Here is a 23,455-nt window from a genome sequence, read left to right on the forward strand (position 1 = left end):
AGGTCTTCGCCTGAACAATAAATTCCCCTCTTTTCTCCCTAATGTATAAAAAGACTCCATCTGTTATTAACTCTCATTCCTTCAGCCAAAGAAATGCGACTTGATCCTCAGCCCTTCCAGTGAGGCTGATTATACTGCAACTGTGAATATGATCCCACGGCAGAATATACCTTGTGTAAATTATGATCATCTTCTTATCCATTCTTTCTCCACAAGCAATATTCATTCGCCCTCAGGCTGTTTTGTTAAGCAACAGCCCGATTTCCTGTGTTCAGTGTCCTTGAGTAAAAAATAACGTTCATCCCATTTGTGTGGATGCATTCACTCTCCTTTTATGTATTTCTCATATAGTGTAATAAGTGTAGAGTTTAGGAACCCGACCTGGATATTTGCTACAGTTTTAAAATGATAAAGGCCCTATCTAATCAAATTCGTCAAACAAATGTAATCATTTAAGTCATAATAATTTAAAATTAATTTCATTTTTTTTAACATAATACAGTTATCATTGAATGTACCAGTTAATTGACTTGTTTAATCATTCTGACATTTTATTTGGCTAATTGTAACATTTTAAAATTGATGCTATGAATTTATCATTTTGTCTTTTTGATAGTTGGTACTATTTTCATTATTCACCATGCAACAAAAATGCATGTAGTCTATTTTGTACATGTTAAACCTCTATTTACAGTATATTCTCAATAACAGTATGTTTGGTTTTAGTCAATATACTTCAGTAAAGATCTGGTCATGTCACACTGAATTGCTGTTACCTTGCATCACTCTTTCTAACCAACAAATGTCCAAAAGATTTATATACTTTCATGTGCTGCCTCTTTCTGATCTCCTTCAGAATATATCTATTATGGGAGTCTCACTTTGTGCCATCACACAGGGCAGTTGATAGCAGTCAAGTTAAGCAGTAAAAAGGTTGCTATCACCCACTCAGCTGGTGGTCCACCCGAGATAATGCTGCCAAACAGACACTTTAGACAAGAGCCTTGGCTTTCAGAGCATGGCCGAGCAGACACATCTAAACGAGATCAAATGTGCCCTTCACTTTCTAGAAATTGGATTGTGTATCATCATGGACGTCACGTTTCACTCTTATCGAATGTTTGTTTTCCTTTGGTCACTGTCCATTTGTGCCACTTCTCTACTCAACCTGGCCATCAACAAATAGCACTGACAATATAAGAGCCCAGTTTTTCAACTTTCAGCTGAGCAAACTTGCGACATGCTCACCTGCATTCTTCCCAGATCCCCCTTATCAGTCAGGCTCACCTGTCAGAAGGACCCACCTTCGTTTAATCTTCAGTAAAGGAAGAGTCAACAGTAAAAGTACCTCATCCTCGAGACAAAAATTGCTTTCCCAGCTTCCTCGCGTCATTTACAAGTGGCACAATGAAATGTATTTGATGGGAATGTCTTTGAGTATTTGTTCATAAACTGAAGAATTAGGGCAAATTGGCTTTGGCCTGATGACGACACTTGATGAAAACTCACATATCACCAAAGTGATTACAATTCATCCTAAGGCGGGCATGAGTGTCTGTACCACATAACATGGCAATCCCTCAAACAGTTGTCGAGATATTTCACGCAAAATCATAAATGAGTGATAGAGTCCATGAATGTGTGTACTAGATTCCATGAGAATCCGTACCAAATGAATACTAATCCATTCCAACTTGTTTAAATATTTCACTTTGGACCAAAGTGGTGGATCAACCGACAGAAATTGTCGTGGCTAATGTTGAAGAGAAGGGTGCATGATCAACAATTTTGCCTTCATCACTGCTTGTAACAGACTGTGTTAAATGGCATCCTCTGATCCCCAATCCACTTCGATTGAGGGGAAATCTCAGTTCAGAGGTTGCCCGGGCATATTTCCCTTTGAAAGGCTGTATTTGGCACAGCAAACATGCAGATTACTTCTTTGTTGGTGAGATAAAGGGTAGTATGGGTAGATGATGTCCCAGATGAGGTCAGAGACTGAAAGGAAAATACCAAAGGCAGTGAGATGCAGAAGTTTCTATAGTGGGTTCAGGTCAAGGCATGCGACTGAGACGGTGTCAGAACGTCCCCACACGCTCTCCCACCACTTTCTCGAGCATATTTAGGGATGGAAAGATGACAGGAAAACACCCAACAGGCACAATTTGGCTCCTTCTGCTTCATCTGGGATGCAGACGGGTAATTCTGGATGATTAAAGAGGTTTACTCATTTTTGTGTAAATGTTCGTGCTAGCCCCGGCCAAGTTTTCGCCTGGCTCATCACACACAAATTTCCATAACCCCGCTTTCATTTCTGAATGAGATATGACAGCTCAGGCAGCATCCAAATGCAAAACCGGATAGGTCTGTCATGGGAAAAGGGATTAGAAATGGAGGAAATTGTTAATACCTCTATGCTGAAAACGTTCCTGTACAATATGCCATTAGAAGATATAGTATGTGACTTCCATCTGAGGTGCTTATCACATCGTATATTAGAATTTTAGAATATGAGAGTTCCTCACAGAAAAGTTTTTTTACTCCTCCTTCAAAGGCCGAAATGTTGCCGTAAAATTTGAGTCCGTGTGGTTTATGCTCATTTCATTCATATGGATCCTGAGATCTTTGCAAAAGACTCTTAGCTTAATTCGTAATATGTACTTTATATTTATGTGAAGCGTCTTCTCCTGTTAAATGGTGTAAATTGAAATGACGTGCATGATGCAGAAGAGAAGTCACTCACTGAATCCGAGCCATCCAAACTTCCTACCTAACTTTGCAGCTGTGTTGTAGGTAAACTTTAAATGAAGATCAGTATGAAGGAGACTGTGGCACTCGGAGAGGGTCACGATTTTTTCCTTTGAAGCTTTTTCTCGCAACCGTTTCCAGCTAGCAACTGGCACTGAGCTGTTGTATGCTTGAGGCACTTTGCTGATGGACGAGGTATGATGCTTGTGATTTGACAACATAACAATCCTGAGTGTCGTTCCAGGCTTGAAAATGCAGAGACACACATTCATTGATTATTGAGACTTCATAATATAACCTCTACAAACTCAACACCTTGAGGAAAAGCTAGGGATGCGGTTTCATCCTTCACCTTTTATACAAATATTTTTTTGCTAACCAGTTTATGTTGGAGTTTGTCCCTTCACAAGACAAAAGAAGTTTAATCAAGTGTAGGGGTGGCTGCCTCCGTGGATGATGTTGGGTCTGGGCTGGACTTGGGACCAAGTGTAAAGATCACTGCAGCATTTTTATTGACCAAAAAACGGTCCCAATTTTTTCATTCAGCAGTTTGTTTTAATGTTGTGATGTTGCGAGAGTGGGATTACAGGGCACGGCTTCACACATACACACATGCCATATTGTTTTTTTCTTCCCCACCCACATTGAGCCGAGAAGATTATCAGAGTCAGAGCCGTTCAGACGGAAAAAAATAAATAAAATAAGGATCCTGGCAGAATGTGGATGGGGAAAGAAAATAACGTTAAACACAAACCCACACAGAGGCCGACTTCTGAATGTCAGGTGCACCATTGCGATCACTGAAAGTGTTTAGTCACACTTGACAGATTTCTTGCGTCTGCAGTCTTCATCTTTTAACTGCATTCATGTATGTGACACTGGCTCTTTGAATTTCATTGTTCCCTCATCAACGTTGAAGTTCCACTTGAATACATGTTATAATGCCGCTTTTGCTCGAGACTCCAGTTTAAATAATTGGCAATAGTTGCAAATGCTGACCCCTGTTCTCCATTTATTTTCCATGAACCCTATTGATGTCAAGAGATATCTTTAGCTCTTGCTTTAATTTCTTTTTTTTTGACATGACCTCTTCAAACTTGAACGTTTCAGTCGCGTGGGTGGCTGTAGGATATGTTAATTCCACTCCATGCAGATGTTGCCGCTATTATCCTCCACAGAAAGCCACGATCCATGGTTTCCTTATTCATCAAACCTCCCCCACACGCATTAAATCTGTCCAGCCTGGAATGGGGCTCACACTTCACCGTTCCAGAGAAGAAAAAAAATCTATTAAACGAAGACCCCCTAGTCCTCATTTTTTTCAAGGGGAGGACAATCGCACAATGACACGGCCCCGTTTAGAGATGCATCACTGCCCAGGAAGTATTTGCCTCATTCAAGTTCACCTCCTCACATTAAACATTTGCTCAAGAAATGCCCTTTTCTCACATTGTGAACCCCCCCCCCAAACATTTGCTTGAGACCAGTCACATTCCTCTAATCTCATTCGAATAGAGACATAACAGAAATTTAATCTCCCAACATTAATCAATTAAGGGCTGCAACTATGACTGCTTCATTTTGTTTCAGTTTTTTTTCTCTCGGTTAATCCGTTGATCTACGGCCTATAAAGTGTCGAACAAAAAGCAATTTCTCAAAGCCATATTCGACTACTTCATGCAATAAACAGAGCAAAACCAAAAGATATTTAAATTGCCTAAAGGACTTAGAAAACACAAAGAAAAACGAAAATCTTTACACCTGAGAAGCTGCAACCGTTGAGCTTCACCCATACTTAGTGTATTCGCAGATTTGTCTTTTTAGTGATTGATTAATCATTTTAGTTCTAAATCAAGTCAAAGTGTCAAACACTGAAAATGTCAAAATCTTTTCTCTGCTGCTTATTATTTTAAATTATCTTGGCATATTTTGATAATGAGACCAAAAAGACCAATATTTTTCTGCGAAATTTTACTGGCAATTCGTTATTATTATCATTTCATTTATTGAATGATCGTGTTAATATTAAAAGAGAATTGATCATTTGAATCCCTTCATGAACTTTCTCCTTGTATCTGTTGAGGTAGTGTGCTGCTGAAACCCTGGCAGTGATGTTGTCTGTTATTTCTGCACAGTCAAATAAGACCGGGTGTTTGCATCTCCCCACAAGCTCGTAACTGCACTGCGACGTGATGACTGTAATTTCACACATTGTTCAAATATCACAGCAAAAGGAGCCAAAATCGGGTGGAACACAGAGTCGCAAACGAGTTTGCTTTGAGAGATACCAGTTTTGCGCAGCTTTACATCTGGCCAGCAGGATTTGTGCTTTGATAAGCAGGAGGTCAGAATCAGGGGAGGGGGGGGGTTCTGTTAATGCTTTACCAACTGGCAGAAGGAGAGCGACAAAGGAGGCCACGGCCCATTCAAAGGCCACAGTGCAACCCCTCTCGCATGCCAAGCATTCCAATGAGCTGTGTAAAGGTTGTGGCGGCAGAGAGCAACCACAGGGCCTTTCTCATGAGGGCCATCTTAAACACACAGACCAAAACTTGAAACGGGCTGCCTGTTGCACTCTGGTTTCCACTTACTCCAGTGGTTTCTTTGAGTTTTATTATGGTGAGAAACTAAGTGGGACTAAAATGCACGGATTAGCCACCTGTCGTTTCTTCTCAGATAGTCATGATTTGTATCTTTTACCACATCCATACAGACTTTTTTCCCCCTAGTATTTCATCTAGATCTGCTTATATTTGTTTAAAATTACCGTTGACACATCGATTTCTTTGTCCGGTCCAACACTTTTCCATCCCAAATTGCCTCATATTTTACCAGACCACTTGTGCTAAACCTTTTCAGTTATGAGCCCTAAACTTCCCTCCCTTGTTGTGGGTCCCTCGGTGATTACAGAGTGTGAAAGACTGCCAGATCTCAATGCCCCATCACCTCATTGCGTCCCTTGTTTCGATGATCTCAGGTCAACAGTAGCAAACCTTTAAGACCCACTGAAACTATAAGGACTTTATCCAAACTGGTATGAACTGGATATCTAAAACATACAGAACAAATAATGCTGTTGTATGCCCAGAAGCTTGCAAACTCACGCTGAAGTTAAATTAAAGCTACACACAAATGTCAGTGTTAAGAAATGCCACGTGGTCTGTTTAATGGAGCGATGTGTTTCAGTTTGTTCGTAGCAGCACGTCGACACAACACAGTTGACCAGACGCTCTTGTGTTTATTATATCTCGTCCTCAATTTGTCCAAATGAATCAAACAGAAAAGCTTCTAGTGTATTTCTCGTTTATGAAGAGAAGCAGAGAAAATGCTTATACGCCATCACCGGTTTGTTTACTTGATGTCTATTTTGTCTCCTGGGGGGGAAAAAGGGCAGTTTGAGTTGTGACACTTTACTTTCAATGGCACCAAATGTTAATTCGTGTTTAAACTGTCGTGGAGTCGTCAGCTGTGCCCATAGTGTTGTAATCTGGGCAGTTGCGATCAGCCATTACCTTCCATACTGAAATGCAAATATTGGCCTGTGTCCCGTGTGTGTGTGTGTGTGTGTGTGTGCGCGCGCGCGCGCGTGCGTGCGTGCAAATGAGCAGGTGCAGCAGACGTGATCCATTCACACCGTTGCCTGATAATGGTGGCTGACTATACTTTGTGGGACTCTGGCTGTCTTTAATGCAGCACTCCTGTGAAATGTGTTCTGTGTGTGTGTGTGTGCGTGCGTGTGCGTGTGCGTGTTTGCTGTGGTGGAATATTCACATCTATTACACGCTCAGTATAATGCTGCGCCATAAAAATACTCCACTGCGAGTTAAAGTCCTGCATTAAAAAACCTTCACCTAAACACAAGCAGGTAGATGTGTGGATGATAAATAATACATGGAGGAGCGGTGGCTGTAGCCCCTGTGTGTGCGGTGCGTGGATGAGGAGGACAAGGGCGGACCCCTCCCCGGTCTCCCCGTGCCCCGCTCGCGGGAGGATGCGCTGCGCACAGTGTTGCATGTTGGACTGCACCATTCCCGCCGCCTCCACCAGGGAGGCTGTCATCCGACCCCGTCCTCGGAGGAGAGAGCCGTCGTGCCGCTCGTGGAAAGGAGGAGGGCACTGCTCTGCGCTCTGACGCTCGCCCCCTCCACCCCTCCACTCCTCCCCCTTTTCTCCTGTCGAGTGTCACCCTCTCTCTGCCTCGTCTGTTCACTCCCTGCTCGGCGAGGAGGCTGCACGGCGGCGCGCAAAAGCTCCGGCACCGACGCATCGCATTGTCGTCCCCCCGTTGAAGCCACAGCCACGGCGGAGCTTCTTCCCCCCCCCCACCCCTCTCTCTCTCTCTCTCTCTCTCTCTCTCTCTCTCTCTCTCTCTCTCTCTCTCTCCTTCCCTCCTTCCCCCCTCCATGTCTTTACCGGGGGATCTGCTGAGTGCTCGCCGGTCCGGTGAGCATGTTCACATCAGAGGCAGCGTCGGATCTACCTGAGAGAACCCTGCCCTCGCGCTCTCCCCGCTTCCTCCCCTCCGCGCGCACACATTTGCGCTTCACACCCGACTGTCACTGAAGAGGAGAGCAAAGGGGGGCGAGGGCGGGGGGGGGCGGACGCCACTCCGGGATTACAAGGATGGGGTTCTACGGCACTTTGAAGATGATTTTCTACAAAGTGAGTAGGCGCCCTGCCTTTTTTTCCTTTGCCTGTAGCCGTCCGTGTCCCCTCCGACGCGTCGCCGTCTCCGGTGGTGCCATGTCCGCCTCGCTCCGTTCGCCCTCATTATGGTTCGACGCGCCTCCCGCGCCAGATCGTGCGGCCCCTGCGGAGGATGGACGGCAGCGGAGCAGACCCCCAGAGACGCCGCTGTAGTTGCCCGGGCCTTTGTATGTTATGTTGGCTCTGCGTAAAAAAAACCAAAAATGTTGTAGAATGCACGACGCGCTTTGGCGATCGGATCCCTTCGTAGTGACTTCAGCCACGTCAATAGACGCCACCGCCGGGGGGGGGATCGGGTGTGTGTTCTGTAAACGGGTTACAGATGTGTGGCATCCAGGATGGAACCGTGTCCGTAATGCTGCGTAATATACGCGCCTGAATCCTGCGTTTGCGGATGACATGTGATCCAGTTCTGCCCCGGCGTTGGCTCGATGCTCCCTGCACCTGAACGTCCACTGTGGTCGGTCCTCCCTTGCGCATCACCCAGTAACCTCAACGTGCAGTGTTTCTACATACAGATGCATGTTTTAATACATGCGGACTTTAATTTGTATAAATGAAGCAAAATCTGTGTTTCGGCACCAAACAGCCAGTGCCCCCCCATCCCCTCCCCTCCCCTGCAGTCCTCCCCTGTTTTCATCCTTGTTATGGTTCTACATTATGCAGCAGTGGTTATCTTGCACTGACCAAAGTGACTGCATGAGATGCATGCGGTCGGTCTGCAGTCGCCTGTTGCAGTACAGCCTATAATTCCTGACATTGTGCACTCGCCCCAGGCTTCCCAGTGCAGATAATAGGTCACTGTGTCAGACGGCGTGAGGTAGAATATCCTTAAGGATGTCGGGAGTATTTTGCCGAACGGCAGCGATGAAATGATTCTCCCTCAGTTGGGAATGCGGAGTATGAGCAGAGAGAAATATGAAAGGGAATCCACTATGCAGGGTGTGTAATGGAGAAGAAGGAAAAAAAACTGTTAATCATTCAGAATCTGACTTAAAATTCCTTGTGTTGGACGATTTTTCGTGTGTGTGTGTGTGTTTTGACGCTTTTACTCAGTTAATCCTCAGTAAAAATTTCATCCATAATCAATGGGTAGTTTATCAGTTTCAGTGGTTGCTTGGTTGTATTCTCCATCCACTTCTTTTTTTAAGGATTGTGGACTCAAATATTCATTCTGCTCCTCTTGCCTGCACCAGCAGAAACTTGATTCATTGTAATGATATTTGGACTAATTTTTACTGGTTTGATTTGCAGTGTTGGTCCTTTGACCTAATCGCTCTCTCTCTCTCTCCAAAATGGCCAGTTATCGAACGCAAGGGTGTGTGTGTGTGTGTGTGTGTGTGTGTGTGTGTGTGTGTGTGTGTGTGTGTGTGTGTGTGTGTGTGTGTGTGTGTGTGTGTGTGTGTGTGTGTGTGTGTGTGTGTGTGTGTGTGTGTGTGTGTGTGTGTGTGTGTGTGTGTGTGTGTGTGTGTTTCTATACCAGTGCTGATTGACATGATGGAACTCTTTCATGTCTGCTTGAAACACCGTTTGAAAAATGAGGAAAGCGGTTTCAAGTGACTGATGCTGCAGGATGTAGCCTCCGTTGAAATGAGTCAACACATTATGTAAGAGCGATTGCTGTCTTTAAAACATCATTAACTCTCTGCGTATCCATCTGTCCGGGCTTCTGACCATATAGGGGAAGGGGGAGGAGGAGGAGGAAGGGAGGACCGACTAGTAGTGATTTACAAACACTGCGCTCTCTGGTTACCTTTTCCCAGACCGCTGAAAGACAAGAAGACGCTGGTTACATGCAGGGTTTTCTTTTTCTTTTTCATGCCAGTGTTTAGTTTGAGGTTTTTCCTTTCTACATGTGCACACAGAAGCGCGCGCGCACACACACACACACACACACACATACACACACACACCCACCCACACACCCAAAGCCAGCAGGCGCTCCCCCTTTTCTCTTTCAGTCCCTGAAACACACACACAAAACCCACTCGCACACATTACACACCCAATGCATGCATACACACACCCAGGCTCTCCTTGGCTACTGAACTGCCATTGCAGTGAGATCACCGCTTTAAGAACAAGGCGGTCGGGTTTAAGAGCCCGGTCGTAACGAGCAGGAATATCTTATAAACCCCTCCTTATGTTCTTTAGCAATCAAACAAGCTCAGTTGGCCAGATATGTTAAAAATAGACAAGTGGAACATCACAGCTGCATAGCTGCCCAGTTTTTGAAAACATTTGCAGAACATTTACATGTTTGTTTTTTTGTCACTCAGATTAAGTTTCCCTGTGCCTTATCTATATCACCAGAGTTGTTTTTTCATGACTCCTCCCTTGAACCTTCCTGCTCTCTGCGTCTCACACGAGCCGACTTGTGAGGAGAAGATCACAGATCATTGGTCAGCTCAAGTCTAATGTCCAGAGATCACCTATCCTGTTGTACGGGATGGTGTGTGTGAGTCATGCACACACACACCTCTGTAAACTCTGGTTGTCTGTCAGTTTTTGCGGTGCGTTGATGCCTTGCTGCGGATCCTGTGTTGATACTTAAAGCACAGATACAGTTGCTGTTTTCTCTTGACAATTGAGCATGTCTGAGATTAAAAAAAAAAACTAAAAAGCGTTGCTTTCATACATCGCGTGCTGTTCTCAACACTTGAACATGCCCCCGAGACTGAAAACACTGTCAGAACAAACACACACTTACCAAATTACAGTGATGAACAGAAACACAGCTTGAGGAGAGATGATAATCATCCCGCTATAAATTCATACCGTATGGAGTCAAACACCCAAGGCTCCTCTCTCCTCTCACAGCGTTTACAGCAACTCTACACTGAGAGCATTGTTTGCCTTTAAGACAAAATACAGTTACATTTGAATTGTGGTTCCTGTGTAGCTGGAGGACAGATGGAATTTTTGTCACAAATTCTGCAGCACACGTTGCATCTTGCAGCACGACTGTATCTGTAATTTCCTGAATGAAAGTGCAAAAAACGTTAATTGTGGTGCCACGAGTTAAAAAATAATGTTGTGGAAAGAAATCAACAAGCTATTGTAATGGAATAAATCTCACGTGTTTTGATCGTCCAATTATACCCCTGGAGGTGTGGCTGTTTATTTATACAGTATTGCCAGTTTGCAGTGAATCTCAGAGAAATTCAAAAGAAGGAAAAAATCACTTTGTTGAATCTGTGGTTTCCCTTGAGGCTGAAACTGTAGGACCACGATCAAATCGAGCTGAGCTTTCACTTAAACATGAAACATATCCAGTGAATCAAAGGCGAAGGCCAGACTATCACATTGTATATCTTATTTTGGCCAGTTCCTCGGTCTGCTCGTTTATTCATGAGGGACTGGCGACGAGCGGGTGATCACTTGCATGTGTGGTGAGAAGCGTTGCCAGAGAGAGTGGCAGGCATGGGATGAAGAAAATTGGCTTTGCCCAGGCCTTCACACAGACTCCTTTGTCTGTGCTGTAGGGTAGGTGGTAACAGGGACTGGGTGGTGTGTGTGTTCATGCAGGTGATAGAGAATGATAAAGAACTGAGTCGCTCTGTTCTTTTCCGTCTCTAGTTTCAGTCTGCATCGAACTTCAGTGCCAAACGACGCACCTCGCACCCTCCCCGATACACAGTGTGTGTGCGCACGGACACACTGTTCCCCTGGAGTTTTGTGTGTGAATGTGTGATTGCCTCTGGATATTATGGGGTGTCAGGTTGCCCAAGGGTCACTGTTCTCCTGTCATGCACCTCCAACACGGAAAATAATCAAAGTAAAGCACGGCCGTGTCAAAACAAGCACCTGCTGTGTGTCCTGCCACCTCATCTCTGCTCTCGTCGAGCAGCCTCATCCATAGATGGCTCGTTCCTTTCTGCTTTGTTGTGCAGCGTGTTAATACACTGAATATCTCACCTATGCATTAAAGATTTATTTTCCCATTTGCATAAAGCTGTAGCAGGACTGTGGCGTCTGTATTTTATTATGCTGAATTTCAGACAAAATGTTAACAAAGTCTGCAACGTGCCAAAGCCATTTTCTGCTTCCACCACTGTTTTTACAAAATCCATGACCTGTGTCCTTTCTTAAATTTCTCCTTTCAAGAGCTGGCCTCTCGCATAAAAGTGCCCTCATAACGTTTTATATTACATACGTGTACATTTGTATTTACTTCTCAGAAGGATCATTAAATCATTGCAGCGGTCATATGTTTCTATACAGTCTCCTCATGTGGTCTTGCAATGTTTCCTAATGTTTTTCTTCTATATTTTCTTTCTTAGATGAAAAGAAAGTTGGACCATGGCCCCGAGGTCCGATCTTTCCCTTCAGGAAAAAAGCCCTGCAAAGGTCCAGAGTATCCGAGGTAAAGAAACCTACATTTCACACATAAAACCTGGTTCAATGTTTCTCCTCCTAGGATTGAAGGGATTTGTGTAGAAATTAAACGCTATCGCCTTATTTTCATGCTGTGTACATACTTAATGAGCCAAAAATTTAAATAAATAATGAAAACGTATCATGAGATATGAACAAAAGATGCCTTGTGTCTTCAAGCGGAACGATGCTTCACATCTCATTGCGTCTCCAGCATCCAGGCCGCAGTCCCACATGTTTCTCCAACCCTGAATATTTAATGCCCATGTTCACATGTAGCCACATTAAAATTCAAACTGAACACAGCCACTTAACTGTAAATGCCATGTAACTGGCTCCGCCTCGGCTTCCTCTCCCATTAAAAATGAATCAGTGATGAAATAGACCCCCAGTTTCCCATTTTTGCTGTCGGCAAGCAGAAACTGAAGTATTGAGGGAGCCCCGCTGGCCGGTTTCTCCTGTTGCCCTTCCATTACAACCGAGCACAGGGGCCCATCGAAGTTCTGTTCTGATTTCCACAAATCTGTGAGACTGTGCACAGTCTGCAATAAATCCTCACTCATGTTATAGTTTTTTCAGTTTTTGTTCGCGAGGTGTTGATGGTCATTTCAGAGGATGTAATTTGATGTAACCGACCCTCAAATGAGGTGGACAAAATAGTAGAAACATCTGTAAGTATATCAGTAGTAGTTATACATTCAAGCAATTGCTCACTGAGTTATTTGTGACGTTGACTCTGTACGTCCTTTTGAACAGCTTGTGATTTTGTGAGCACAGGATAACATTGAAACTAAGCAATGTGTGATAAGGACATAAAATAACCTTATTGTTCTGGTGCAGTGGGGAGTTCGTATTTTATTTGCATTTGTTAGGAAGATTTCTTTGGACTATTACTCTATGAATTGAATTACGTGAGAACATCACAGCTGCTGTTGGACCAGTAAATGACTTTGTGACTGTGTAAATTCAAGATATTTTTTGCCTTTTGCCTATAACAACACAACCTTTCATTTGCTCATAACTTGTACATCATATAAAATGGGGGGTTAATTAAAGGAAACTGCCTGAACTGAAAGGAAAACACTTTTTTATTTGCAGAATACAGCTGGTTCCAGCTTGTGTTTTCTTATTGCTAAATCAAATCAGTGAATAGGCAAAGTGCAGCTTTAAATATTTAACTTAACAATGTTGGCCATCACATTTTCCCAGAGGCCATCACTAGTGTTATCGCTGTTGTCAAAATAATTCGTAGTGGAAATATCTGCAAAAGCCGCGGCAGAACTAAACGGTTTATAAAAAAGCATCCTCATAGTGTGTTTTTCATCGAGCTCATTACGGGTGTATCCTTAATATGTCTGTCTCGTATCAGTAATGTTTGTATTTTCTTCTTCATGATACCCCCTATGCCTTAACACCATTTTTTTTTACCCTCTAAATTGCAGCCCGACAGGAATTGTTCCATGTCCAGCCACACCCACAACGTTTGGCCACATCAGAACAGCCAATGGTCAGGGGCAACAAAGACGGCGCATCACCTCAATCCAGCCACCGACGGGTCTCCAGGAATGGCTCCGAACATTTCAGGTGAGCACGCCGGGAGTTTTATTCTTCTCTCCCTCCCCCGTGGGCGACTGTGACCCCTCGAGCAAAGCTCATCTAAAAGCAGATGATGTGCCCAATCAATGTTCACTTAGTCTCCGAGATAATTGCCGCCTTGTTGTTCTGGCCCACCACATTACCATAGGCACTGTAGCGTGGAATTTGAATTAGCCGTACCTGTTCAGACTAAAAAGAGTTATAAGATCACATGCGTCTGCTGTAGACTTAGAGGCTGTATTAAAAGTTGAACAGATGTTGTCTCACTGCAGGACGATCTACGCCTATTATTATCATCTTGTTCATTTCTAACTGCATCATCCAAGGACAGAAGTGCAGACCTTCGTTTTCTAAAGAGGATGTTTTGTTTTGTGTCCACGATGGGCAAAACTGGAATAGACCTTAGTTTACTTGATCTTATGTTAAACTGATGAAGTGATTACTGTCGGTGTCTGTCGGGGCTATGGACAGGCCCCTTTACTTTGTTCACAATTAGTTATGTTGCAACCTTATGCTAAAATGCTAAAAGTAAAAGGATGATTTTCCCTTATTAATCTTCAGTTAAAACCTCAGAATGAAAAAGCAAAATACATTTTCACACACTTCAAATGTATTAAAATCTAAAATATCACAATGGCATAAGTATTCAGACACTTTACCACAAAACTTGATATTCAGCATCGGTGCCCATTTCTCTTGATCATCTTAGATATGTTTCTACATCTTAGCCATCTCTTTCCCTCTTCCACCCTCCTTCACAAACACATTGACAACAGACCAGTCTGACATAGTCCTGACTGGCCATCGTGATCACCGGGAGAATTACCACCACATTGGTTAGCCGGTGGACCATCAAACGTTTTGATGGTAGCTCAGTGTTGGGTTTGTTTGACAGCCCTGACTTACCACTCAGGCTACAGGCAGTTAACTCTCAATTTACATTCTGTACATTCCCCAGTCCAGTCCTAGCATGTAGCTGCTATTAAAGATGGAAACACCAGTACAAAACAGTGTGTTGCAGCCAGAACAAACATTCATGAACACTTTCAAGCTTCCGTTATCATTTGTGATTATGCACTTTAAAAAGGACACACGTGGTCATGTCAAAGTCACACTTTAAATCAAAGGATTCGTTTGAGATTTTTGGAAAAAATGTTTATTTACCTTTGTGTTGAAACTAAGAAGTTTGATTGACGACACACTTATGTCTCCATTAAATATTAATCTACAGCTCAGCAGCCAATTTCCTTTTGTTATAAACAAAAACAATACAAAATCTACCTGTGAGCGAATTTAAAGGTCACAGATTATCCTGTTATTACTTGTTTGTTTAATCTTGCACAAAAACAAGTTAAAAAGGAAGTTGAAGTTATGATGTACTAAACAAGGCACAACCAGACTGTATGAAAGACATAAAAGAAAGAAAAAAACTTTTTAGTTGCCATCTTTTTGTGGGCTAAAGAATTTAATCTTTGTTTTCAGCAGATACGTCAGTGTTTCCCTGAATGTCTGAACTGAAAGTCCTTTATCTGCAGCCTATTATCATAATGATAAGTTGATCAAAACAGTCACTTGACTGAATTTCCTGCATGTTCCAGCGTCAGCACTGTGATCGCAGACGTTGACTCTTGTGTCACAGCCGCTCTCAGGAGATTTTTGGTTGAAATTATGGGGTATCGGGTACTGAAGCAGAAACGGGCCTGACGTGAGGGGAAATATGACTTTACCAAAAACGTTGAACTACAAATTAATTAACCACCCAGGTTTATCCTGAAAACTCCTGGAATTCATTAAATATTAGAGAGATAAATATTATGAGATAAATATTCAGGAATGCTCTTCAGTGTTTACAGCCTCCATAGGGATTCATGACCGGCCTTGAACTTAAAATGAACTTGCTGTTTTTAAAATATTTTATAATTTGCATGTTCTTTTGGAAAATAAGCACAGCGGCAATAAATATTGTTAAATACTAAATCACTCCAAACAAGTAATCACTTCTCAGGTTGGGAATTGTGAAACAGTGCTGATTGAGGAATCAGTTTGAACAAAAAGGACTTACAACCTATGGGAGAAAATGTTGTAACACATAAGTAACTGTTACATTGTCCTCCCTCTGTGAGGTTGGGAGGTTTTCAAACCCCCTGATTACCTCCACAACCAACACCTCAGACTAAAGCTTTTAGCTGCCAAATGACAGGTGGTTTGCCTGCGCCAGGTTTCCCATCCCGCCTCAGCCTGTAATCATTGTTCGATTTCAGCGCTCCACGGAGGAAAACAACCGTGGCTGTTGTTTTCCGATATACAGTGCAGTGCTACTCCGCAGCCAGCGTTTTTAATAGCTGAATATTCAAGCACAAGAACCAAAACCTCACAGAGCTCTAATCACGCTGCTGCTGATGATCCGGTTCCTGATGTACTAATTTTCCACTAATGTGTTGGCTGCTGAGGGAGGCGCCTCCAGCTACTCTGTGCTGCCATGGAGGGCACGTAGGGAACATTAACAAGTTACAGACATGTTATGCAAAGCTTTCCATGACGCTCCAAATAAGGTGTAAGACCTGGGGGGGGTTATATACGCACACTGAGGCATCAAGATGGACGGTGGTAAACTGTAACGCCCCGGTGCTGTGATCTCAGTTAACACCGTACGGTTACAGCTGTAATGGGTGTGGCCGTCCAGATGTCAACGTGCAATTAATAATGCTCTGACAGTGTTGTTCAGCTAGTGCTTTGCCACCTGTGATGGCCAACTTGCAATATTTATTTTTGAGAACCTCTGGAGAGGACAGTGCTGCGAGAAGAGCACAGACTGCAGTGGGGGAAAAAAGAAAATGTTTTTTTCACCTAAAATACAGAACTGTATGTACTCTAGCTGCTCATGAATGTCAGTGCTGAACTGGAAATTTTAGTGATATGATAAATAACATTGTTTTTAAGCTGTGATAAAGGTCAAAATGTATCTTACATGCAACATGTGCAGCTCCACGTCCACAACTGCTCAATGCTGAAAATGCGTTAAACTAGATGAATACTTTTACTTTAGGCAGTTACTGTACGCCACACAGACAGTGGATTATATGTGTCAGCTTCAAAGTTACACCTCATCAAACATGTCACTACACGTCTTGTTGTAATGGCTTCAATGGAGACTGCAAAGCGGTGGTGGGCTGCTTTAGTTTTGCTGTTCATGTTTCTGATCTTTGAGAAGTTTTTTCATGGCAAGGACAAAAGTAAGGAAGTTCAATAAAAGACTGTGATAAGTCTCCTTTTTAAAAAATGGCTAACAAAGCGACTTTACTGGGGAACTGCTCACTTCAGCGATGTATGCAGCGCTCGTCTTTTATTCAGTAACAAAACACAGCAGAACAAGTGTCACAAAGTAAATATAAAAATATATAAACAGTTACTGCGGGGAATACAAATCACAGTATGGCTTGATAAACATGCATCTGGCTTTGCAGGGTTGATATCAATGAGTGAAATCAGATAGGTCCTGAGGGAAATTGAGCAAAACAACGTCAACACCCCACGTGTTTGGGGTTATTCTTAATTTGACTCCGAAGTATAAAACGAAACTTTTAGTGCCCCTGCAGCCGGCCTATTAACCACCGTCAAAATAGAGTAAACTGGAGGGTTGCACCTCAACCTCTGGAGTCTCGTGACTCCTGGACTTTATCTTCTCTTGACTCAACAGTGACATGAATGCATTGTAATGTAGAGCATTTGTTTCTATGTTTAATTCTCCTCCGTCGTCTGTTCCAGAGCTGGACTGGCCCAGAGAAGCTGCTGGCGCTGGATGAGTTGATTGACAGCTGCGAGCCCACACAAGTCAAGCATATGATGCAGGTGATCGAGCCGCAGTTTCAGCGAGACTTTATCTCCCTGCTGCCCAAAGAGGTGAGTGTCTGAATCCCTCTTCTCTCTTATCAGCTGGCAACTTCCTCTCTGCCTCTTATCCTTTTCTGCCTCTTCCCTCTGACCTGAACTCCCGCGGGAATCCTTTGTGGTAGACGTTATTTCTGAATGAACATATCCGACAGGGAGACGAGGCTTCCCCTCCAGCTCTAATCCCTTCGCAGTCTTCCCTGCCGCCATCCCTCTGCATCCATAGCGGGTATCTCGTTTCTGCTCGGCAACAAATCTGACAATACAAACAATCTGAAGTGCCACGGTGACGATAAGATCACATAAGGGATTCTTACAAAACTGCCTCAATCCATGGTATCTCGCAGAGCTGATCAAATACTCAACGCCTTGTCTCAGCGTGACAGATGTGTGGAAGAAGCAAAGGTTGGTAGCGTAGAGAGTGAGGCAATAGGATGCAACATTTCAAGGTGTCAGCAACACTTGCTCCAAAGCCAAATATACAAACTGCATCATGTGTGTTTACACCAGGACACTGCCGCCCTTTTTTCAGGTTTCTATTTTTATTTTAAACCTCGTTCCCTTTGACTTGTTGTCTTAAGAGAATGTCTGACGCACTTTAAAAGCAACCACTGACTCAAGGTCAATTCATAAAACTGAAATATCCTCAACCCTGGTAATGACCAGTGGCTCTAACAGGATTTTTAATGATTGAGGTACGCCTGGGATCGTGATAAGTCTTGTTTGGGCCAAGTCATTTGAAATAAACCTAAAATGAAAACCTTCAGCAGGGAAACAAAATGACAGAAAAACTTTTGTGAGTGTCAAGTACAAAGTAAATACTAGCTCACAAAATCACTTCAGGCTCTTAACAATATCGTCAGACAAGATTTGAAGTGCATAGAGTCTGATGTTGGACAAGGAAAGGTCCACAAATCACTTGAGAACTTTCATAAAGGTTGAAGATGTTCAGATCAGTGCAAAAAGATGGACTACGGCTTAAACCTCACAAATATTCAGATTCCAGTTAGTTGTCAAAATGCATCTGTTACATTCTATTACAAATGATAAACTAAAAAAAAGTTTGTCTTCTACAAGATTTAAACTATTACAGACTTAATTTGGGCAGGAAAAATGGTAAATAGTTTTGATGCCACAGTTGACAGGATGTTTCATAGAAATGTTGATTCCGTTAAATGGTACAACAATTGTGTTACCTCGTCAGTTAGATTCATGCTGTTTATATTGAGCTTCTAGTTTGTTCAGCAAGTGCTTTTTTCCCCACTAGTTGTTCCTTTGTGGATTTAAAGGGTCCTCTTTGTGTCATCTGTTCCATTTACACCTCTCACATTCCTTATCCATATCTTTCAACAGCTGGCTTTGTACGTCCTGTCATTCCTGGAACCGAAGGACCTCCTCCAAGCGGCCCAGACGTGTCGCTACTGGCGCATCCTGGCAGAGGACAACCTGCTGTGGAGGGAGAAGTGCAGGGAAGAAGGTGAGTCTCTGCAACAGATGCAGGCAGACGGGACAACATGCAGCCACCCAGCGGGAGCAGTCTGGGGCGGCAGTCTCTACCGCTGTGGTTGTAACTGTTTCAAAATAGACTTTAACTTGAAAAACACACGCTTGTTAGTCCGGTCAGCTTCCATCTCTTTCCTAACAGGCATCGATGAGCCTCTGCCCCTCAAGAAGAGGAAAATCGTCAAGCCTGGCTTCACCCACAGCCCCTGGAAGAGTGCCTACATCAGGCAGCACAGAATAGACACTAACTGGAGGAGAGGCGACCTCAAATCACCCAAGGTAGCTTTTCTTTCTAACCTGTTTTCCCTGGAGGTTAGCGGCAAACCCAGCTGAACTTATACATCCGACATCAAAAGGCTTTGAGTCACAGAGAGATGGTTCAATAAGGGAGTGAAGTGTGGAGCCGATGGAAAGTCAGTGATGGATCAGGTGTTTGCTCTGAATGATAACTGAACCGGGGCACAGGGGGATTCACCTTCAATCTGAACACTCCCATTTGTTTTTTGCCTAGTCAGAAGTTTCCCAAAAGCATGACCAAAATGCTAGAGTTGATCCTTAATGGGCCTTTGCTACTTAAGAAACAGCTGCAGGTCATTCTAGGCCGCCACTGATGTAAATATGGTTACTGTGCTCTTCATACTCCTCTGCATACACAGTGTGCTCTGTCTTTTGCTGAGCTAGCAGTCCTGTGACCCAGTAGTAGTGAACGGAGATCACACACACACACACACACACACACACACACACACAAGCACACACACCACACGCACACCACACGCACACGGGGCTCTTGAGTAAAGATTGGTTTACACCTGCAACACTTCCATTTTATCTCCTCCTCACTTTGATGTATAAAGCAACGACACAATTGTGTCATCGTCTGCACCGTCTCTTGCCATTTGCGTGGTCAGTCCACGTCCACCCACGTCGTCGCGCCCCCCTCTCACCGCCTCTCCGTTTCTGTCCGTGTCCACCTCAAAGGTGCTGAAAGGTCACGACGACCACGTGATCACCTGCCTCCAGTTCTGTGGCAACCGCATCGTCAGCGGCTCCGACGACAACACGCTGAAAGTCTGGTCGGCCATCACAGGAAAGGTAAGAGCTGACTGCTTTTTGTAGTCGTACTGGCGTCCTCTCCCTCTGCGCTGTTGTAAAGTCTGACGTTAACGGACTGTAAGCACAAAGTTCAAAATCAAATTTAATGAAAATGTCACACTTATTGATTGAAAAGTGAAGGATTACTGCTCACTAGATGTACAGACTGTTTTTCATCATATGTAGCATGTTGTGTATTTAGCTTTACACAAAACATGAACATAAGCTGCCCGTGTAGCACCTGACTGTACCTCGCCTATCATGTACAAACATCCTGACGAGGCTCAGTCCTTCTTTCTTCTTTTTACTTGTTACACAGCACATGTCTGTGAGCATAGTTAGTATTCATAGCTGAACTGGCACGGCCACAGGCCTTGGGATACAGCTTTTTCCGCAGTTGTGTATGAGAGCAGTTCACAGGTTGTTGTTAAGCTCTCACAGCTCCTTCATGCCTCTGTGCTGGACTTTTGTTATAATTATTTTTTTTAACTAAAACTCCTCTGTACACGGTTATTGCATGTTTCTCCTTCCAACCATGTTCCTTTCACCCTTTCACCTCAAATAAACAAGTGAGGCCGGGCTGTGAACTTGTAACTTCAGCGAAAGAAAAAGCCATTAAATAAATAGATATCCTGCACGATCACACTGCAGCAGGCTTTTCTTTCTGTTTCACACAATATCCCAGAGAGAGCTTGTTTTTCATTCCAGCAAAGTCTCCGTCTAACAGATAGTAACGTTGGCATTCAGCCCACTGGTGATTACACGCATAATAGTCACAGCATTTGCTGATCTGAACAGATTTCACCAAGGTCATCTGATAGGCACGCAGCACAAATTGGCTCTCCTTCACCCGAAGACGTATCTCGATGACAAGTTGTTGAGTTGCAGCTGCATTGGCTCCACACTGGTGGTGTTTGTCTTTTTTATGAGACCACCCTGTTTTCAGACGTCACAGATGCACAGTATATTGTGTCCATGGTCTCTACGATGCAAATCCGCCTCAGAATTGTTTGCTTTACATTAGTCGTGTGGTGGAGATGAGCCTGAATCCATCTCTGTTCGGGTGGCGTATTCAGAGCACACCGCCTCTGTGGATTTCATCTCTTTGCTTATTAAGCTCCCAACACCAGTGGGAGAATCCCTCGCTGGAGAGGAATGGCCAATTAAGCCTGGTCAACCATTTTCGCGTGAAGTGGCTGTCGATGCCAGTAAAACTGTAGTGTAAAAAAATACAATGGGATTCCCAGAACCTGCCTTTGTTTTTCTTCCTCGCTGTCAACATCCTTTACAGTCTTTGCCAGCTCATTTGAGGACTTGATTGCTACGTTTGCCTCTCCGACGGTTCATTCTTTTGAGATGCAGGCCTCTAAAGTGGCTATCAGTGGTCGCGGGGTGTTACACAGTTTGTAGTGAATGGAATGAATGATTCTTGTGGCTCCCAATCCACATGACAATATCCTTTCTTCGTCTCCTTCATACCTTCTCCTTCATATTGCAAATAGCCAAGCTGTTAGGAAAGTCTCTCCTCCATAACTGTCAGGTCAAAAAGTGATTTGTATGACCTTGCTGTGCCTTCTACCTCGCACATAAATCCCCTAACTTCTAGAAAAGCTCCGGCGAACCTTCCGCAGCTCAGCCGCTAACACCAGAACTTAAGCTTTACTCAGAACTGGATCAATAAGAAATACGATGATCAACTGAGATGAGAAACTCCTATTCCAGTCTTTAAACATTCTGCTTTTGAAGTCTGACGCCATTAGAGTGAAGATGTGGTTTTCTTTTTCTCTTTTCCATCAGCTTGGTTTCATTTTGGCTTGTTTTTCATTCATCAGACAAAATGAGTTTGGTGGATTATCATAGATTAGAGGGGTAAATTGCCTCCTGCTCTCAGAGATCAGTGGATACCTCTATGCTTTTCTTCAGATGGATGCATGGATATAATCGATTTTGATTTTTAAAAAATCCAGTTTCCGGTGGCTTGCACTGTAGGTGAGAGTATTTATCTTGATGGGATGGAAAAAGCAAAACATGCAAACATGAAAAAGCAATTGGTCGCACTGTGGACAAATTGTGCCAGAGGTAGAGCCGCGTTCACACTTCTTTCCAGATACTTGTGCTCCTCTTCCTCAGAAACCTTGTGTTCACTTTGGATCCGTCACACAGATTATAGCCTGCGAACCGCACAGTGTGGGGTGAATCGAGCCATGTTACATCACTCTGCAGCGTCAAAACGTCCGCGTGTTATTTCCCCAGCCCAGCTCTAAGCACTGCATCAGATATGATGCTGACAGGGTCATAACAGATGAATGAATGCTATTCGGTCCAATATTCTTTTTTCTCTCAAAGATTTGTTTGTGTATCGTGTATTTTTCAAACTTGACGGGCATTTTCATCACAGAACGAAGATCATATCAACAGGGTTATTTGCTTGGACATGGCATGTTCAACAAATATTTCTCAAACAACCCACAAAGACAGATAATCATTGCAGCCACTGTCTTGCCCTTGATTTACCCTCTTATATAAAAACACAGTGACTTTAAACTCTCGCTGTGAGGCAATCAGGGAATTATTACATGAGCACATTATATGTAAATGCCTCCACACCTCTGAATGAAGTGGGTCGTTGCTTGGTGATCGGTTAAAACGATGGGGGATTTGATTGTGGTGAAACTGTTGCATCAGGAGATTGAACAAACTCTGCAAGTTTGAAGTTAAAGCCTTAAAGCTTGTTTTCCCGAAGAAGCCTTTGCTCAGACAAAACTCAAAGGAGACCGTTGTCTTTGCCTTGTCCTCCATCTTCAGTGAGAGATGTCAATCTTCCATCCAAGCACACGAGCATCAGCAGCACATATCACTGCATCAAAGGTGGCTGTCTGGTGCTTAACAGAGCAGCGCATGTCCTTGGTGCTGCCTGTCAGCAGCAACCTCAGCTGTCAGGCGGATCTAAGATGGCAGACCTGTGGACCGGTGTCATATCGAGGGAGAGGTGTCCTCTGACAGATGCTTCAGCTGCATGGACACTCACTTCACCTTCACCACGTTTTGAAGTAACAGACAGTCGGGACAGCTTTTGGAGCTTCAGAGATTTTGTTAAGTTGATTGGACATGAGGGGATAATGATTTACTTACATTGTCGAGTTGAATTTATGAAGCTATTCAAGCTGTTGAGCACAAACAGAGGCTGTAATTTTTTTCAGTGACGTGACATTGGCCTGTCAACATTTTGAGTCAATCAGTAAATTGTACCATTGTCATCAAATCACAAGCACTGGAAAAAGGGCAAACATTTTGACATCCTCACAAAGCTCTCAGAAAACCTTTATACCTCACCAGTTTCATCTTTCTCCTTTATTCCACCAGCAATTTTCTGCTAAACAAGCTGAAAGCATGGCCAGTTTTTTTATATATTTCTTTTATTGCTGTTGCAGGGAGAAGCATGCCAATTTAAGGCACTTTCATATCAGGCATCGTGGGGGCTCAAGTGTCCCCACAGAAAATAACCAAGGAGGCAGCAGCAGGAATTGTTCCTCTGCCAAGA

At 43.6% G+C, this 23,455-nt stretch overlaps 1 protein-coding gene across 4 annotated transcripts in view; it reads left to right on the forward strand.

Moving 5' to 3' along the window:
- fbxw7 (F-box and WD repeat domain containing 7) overlaps positions 1-23,455 on the forward strand; it is a 97,603-nt gene that overhangs the window by 63,175 nt on the left and 10,973 nt on the right. For 3 of the 4 annotated variants that reach the window (XM_035636997.2, XM_035636998.2, XM_035636999.2), the window contains 6 exons: positions 11,739-11,821; positions 13,275-13,416; positions 17,194-17,328; positions 18,670-18,793; positions 18,962-19,098; positions 19,801-19,914. In XM_035636997.2, coding sequence (XP_035492890.1) covers positions 11,739-11,821; positions 13,275-13,416; positions 17,194-17,328; positions 18,670-18,793; positions 18,962-19,098; positions 19,801-19,914 — 735 coding nt within the window. Of the gene's footprint in view, positions 1-7,123; positions 7,411-11,738; positions 11,822-13,274; positions 13,417-17,193; positions 17,329-18,669; positions 18,794-18,961; positions 19,099-19,800; positions 19,915-23,455 lie in introns of those variants that run through there. The other variant, XM_035637000.2, reaches the window with a different exon arrangement.

Source organism: Scophthalmus maximus, chromosome 8 (genome assembly GCF_022379125.1).
Source record: "Scophthalmus maximus strain ysfricsl-2021 chromosome 8, ASM2237912v1, whole genome shotgun sequence".
Lineage (NCBI taxonomy): Eukaryota > Metazoa > Chordata > Actinopteri > Pleuronectiformes > Scophthalmidae > Scophthalmus > Scophthalmus maximus.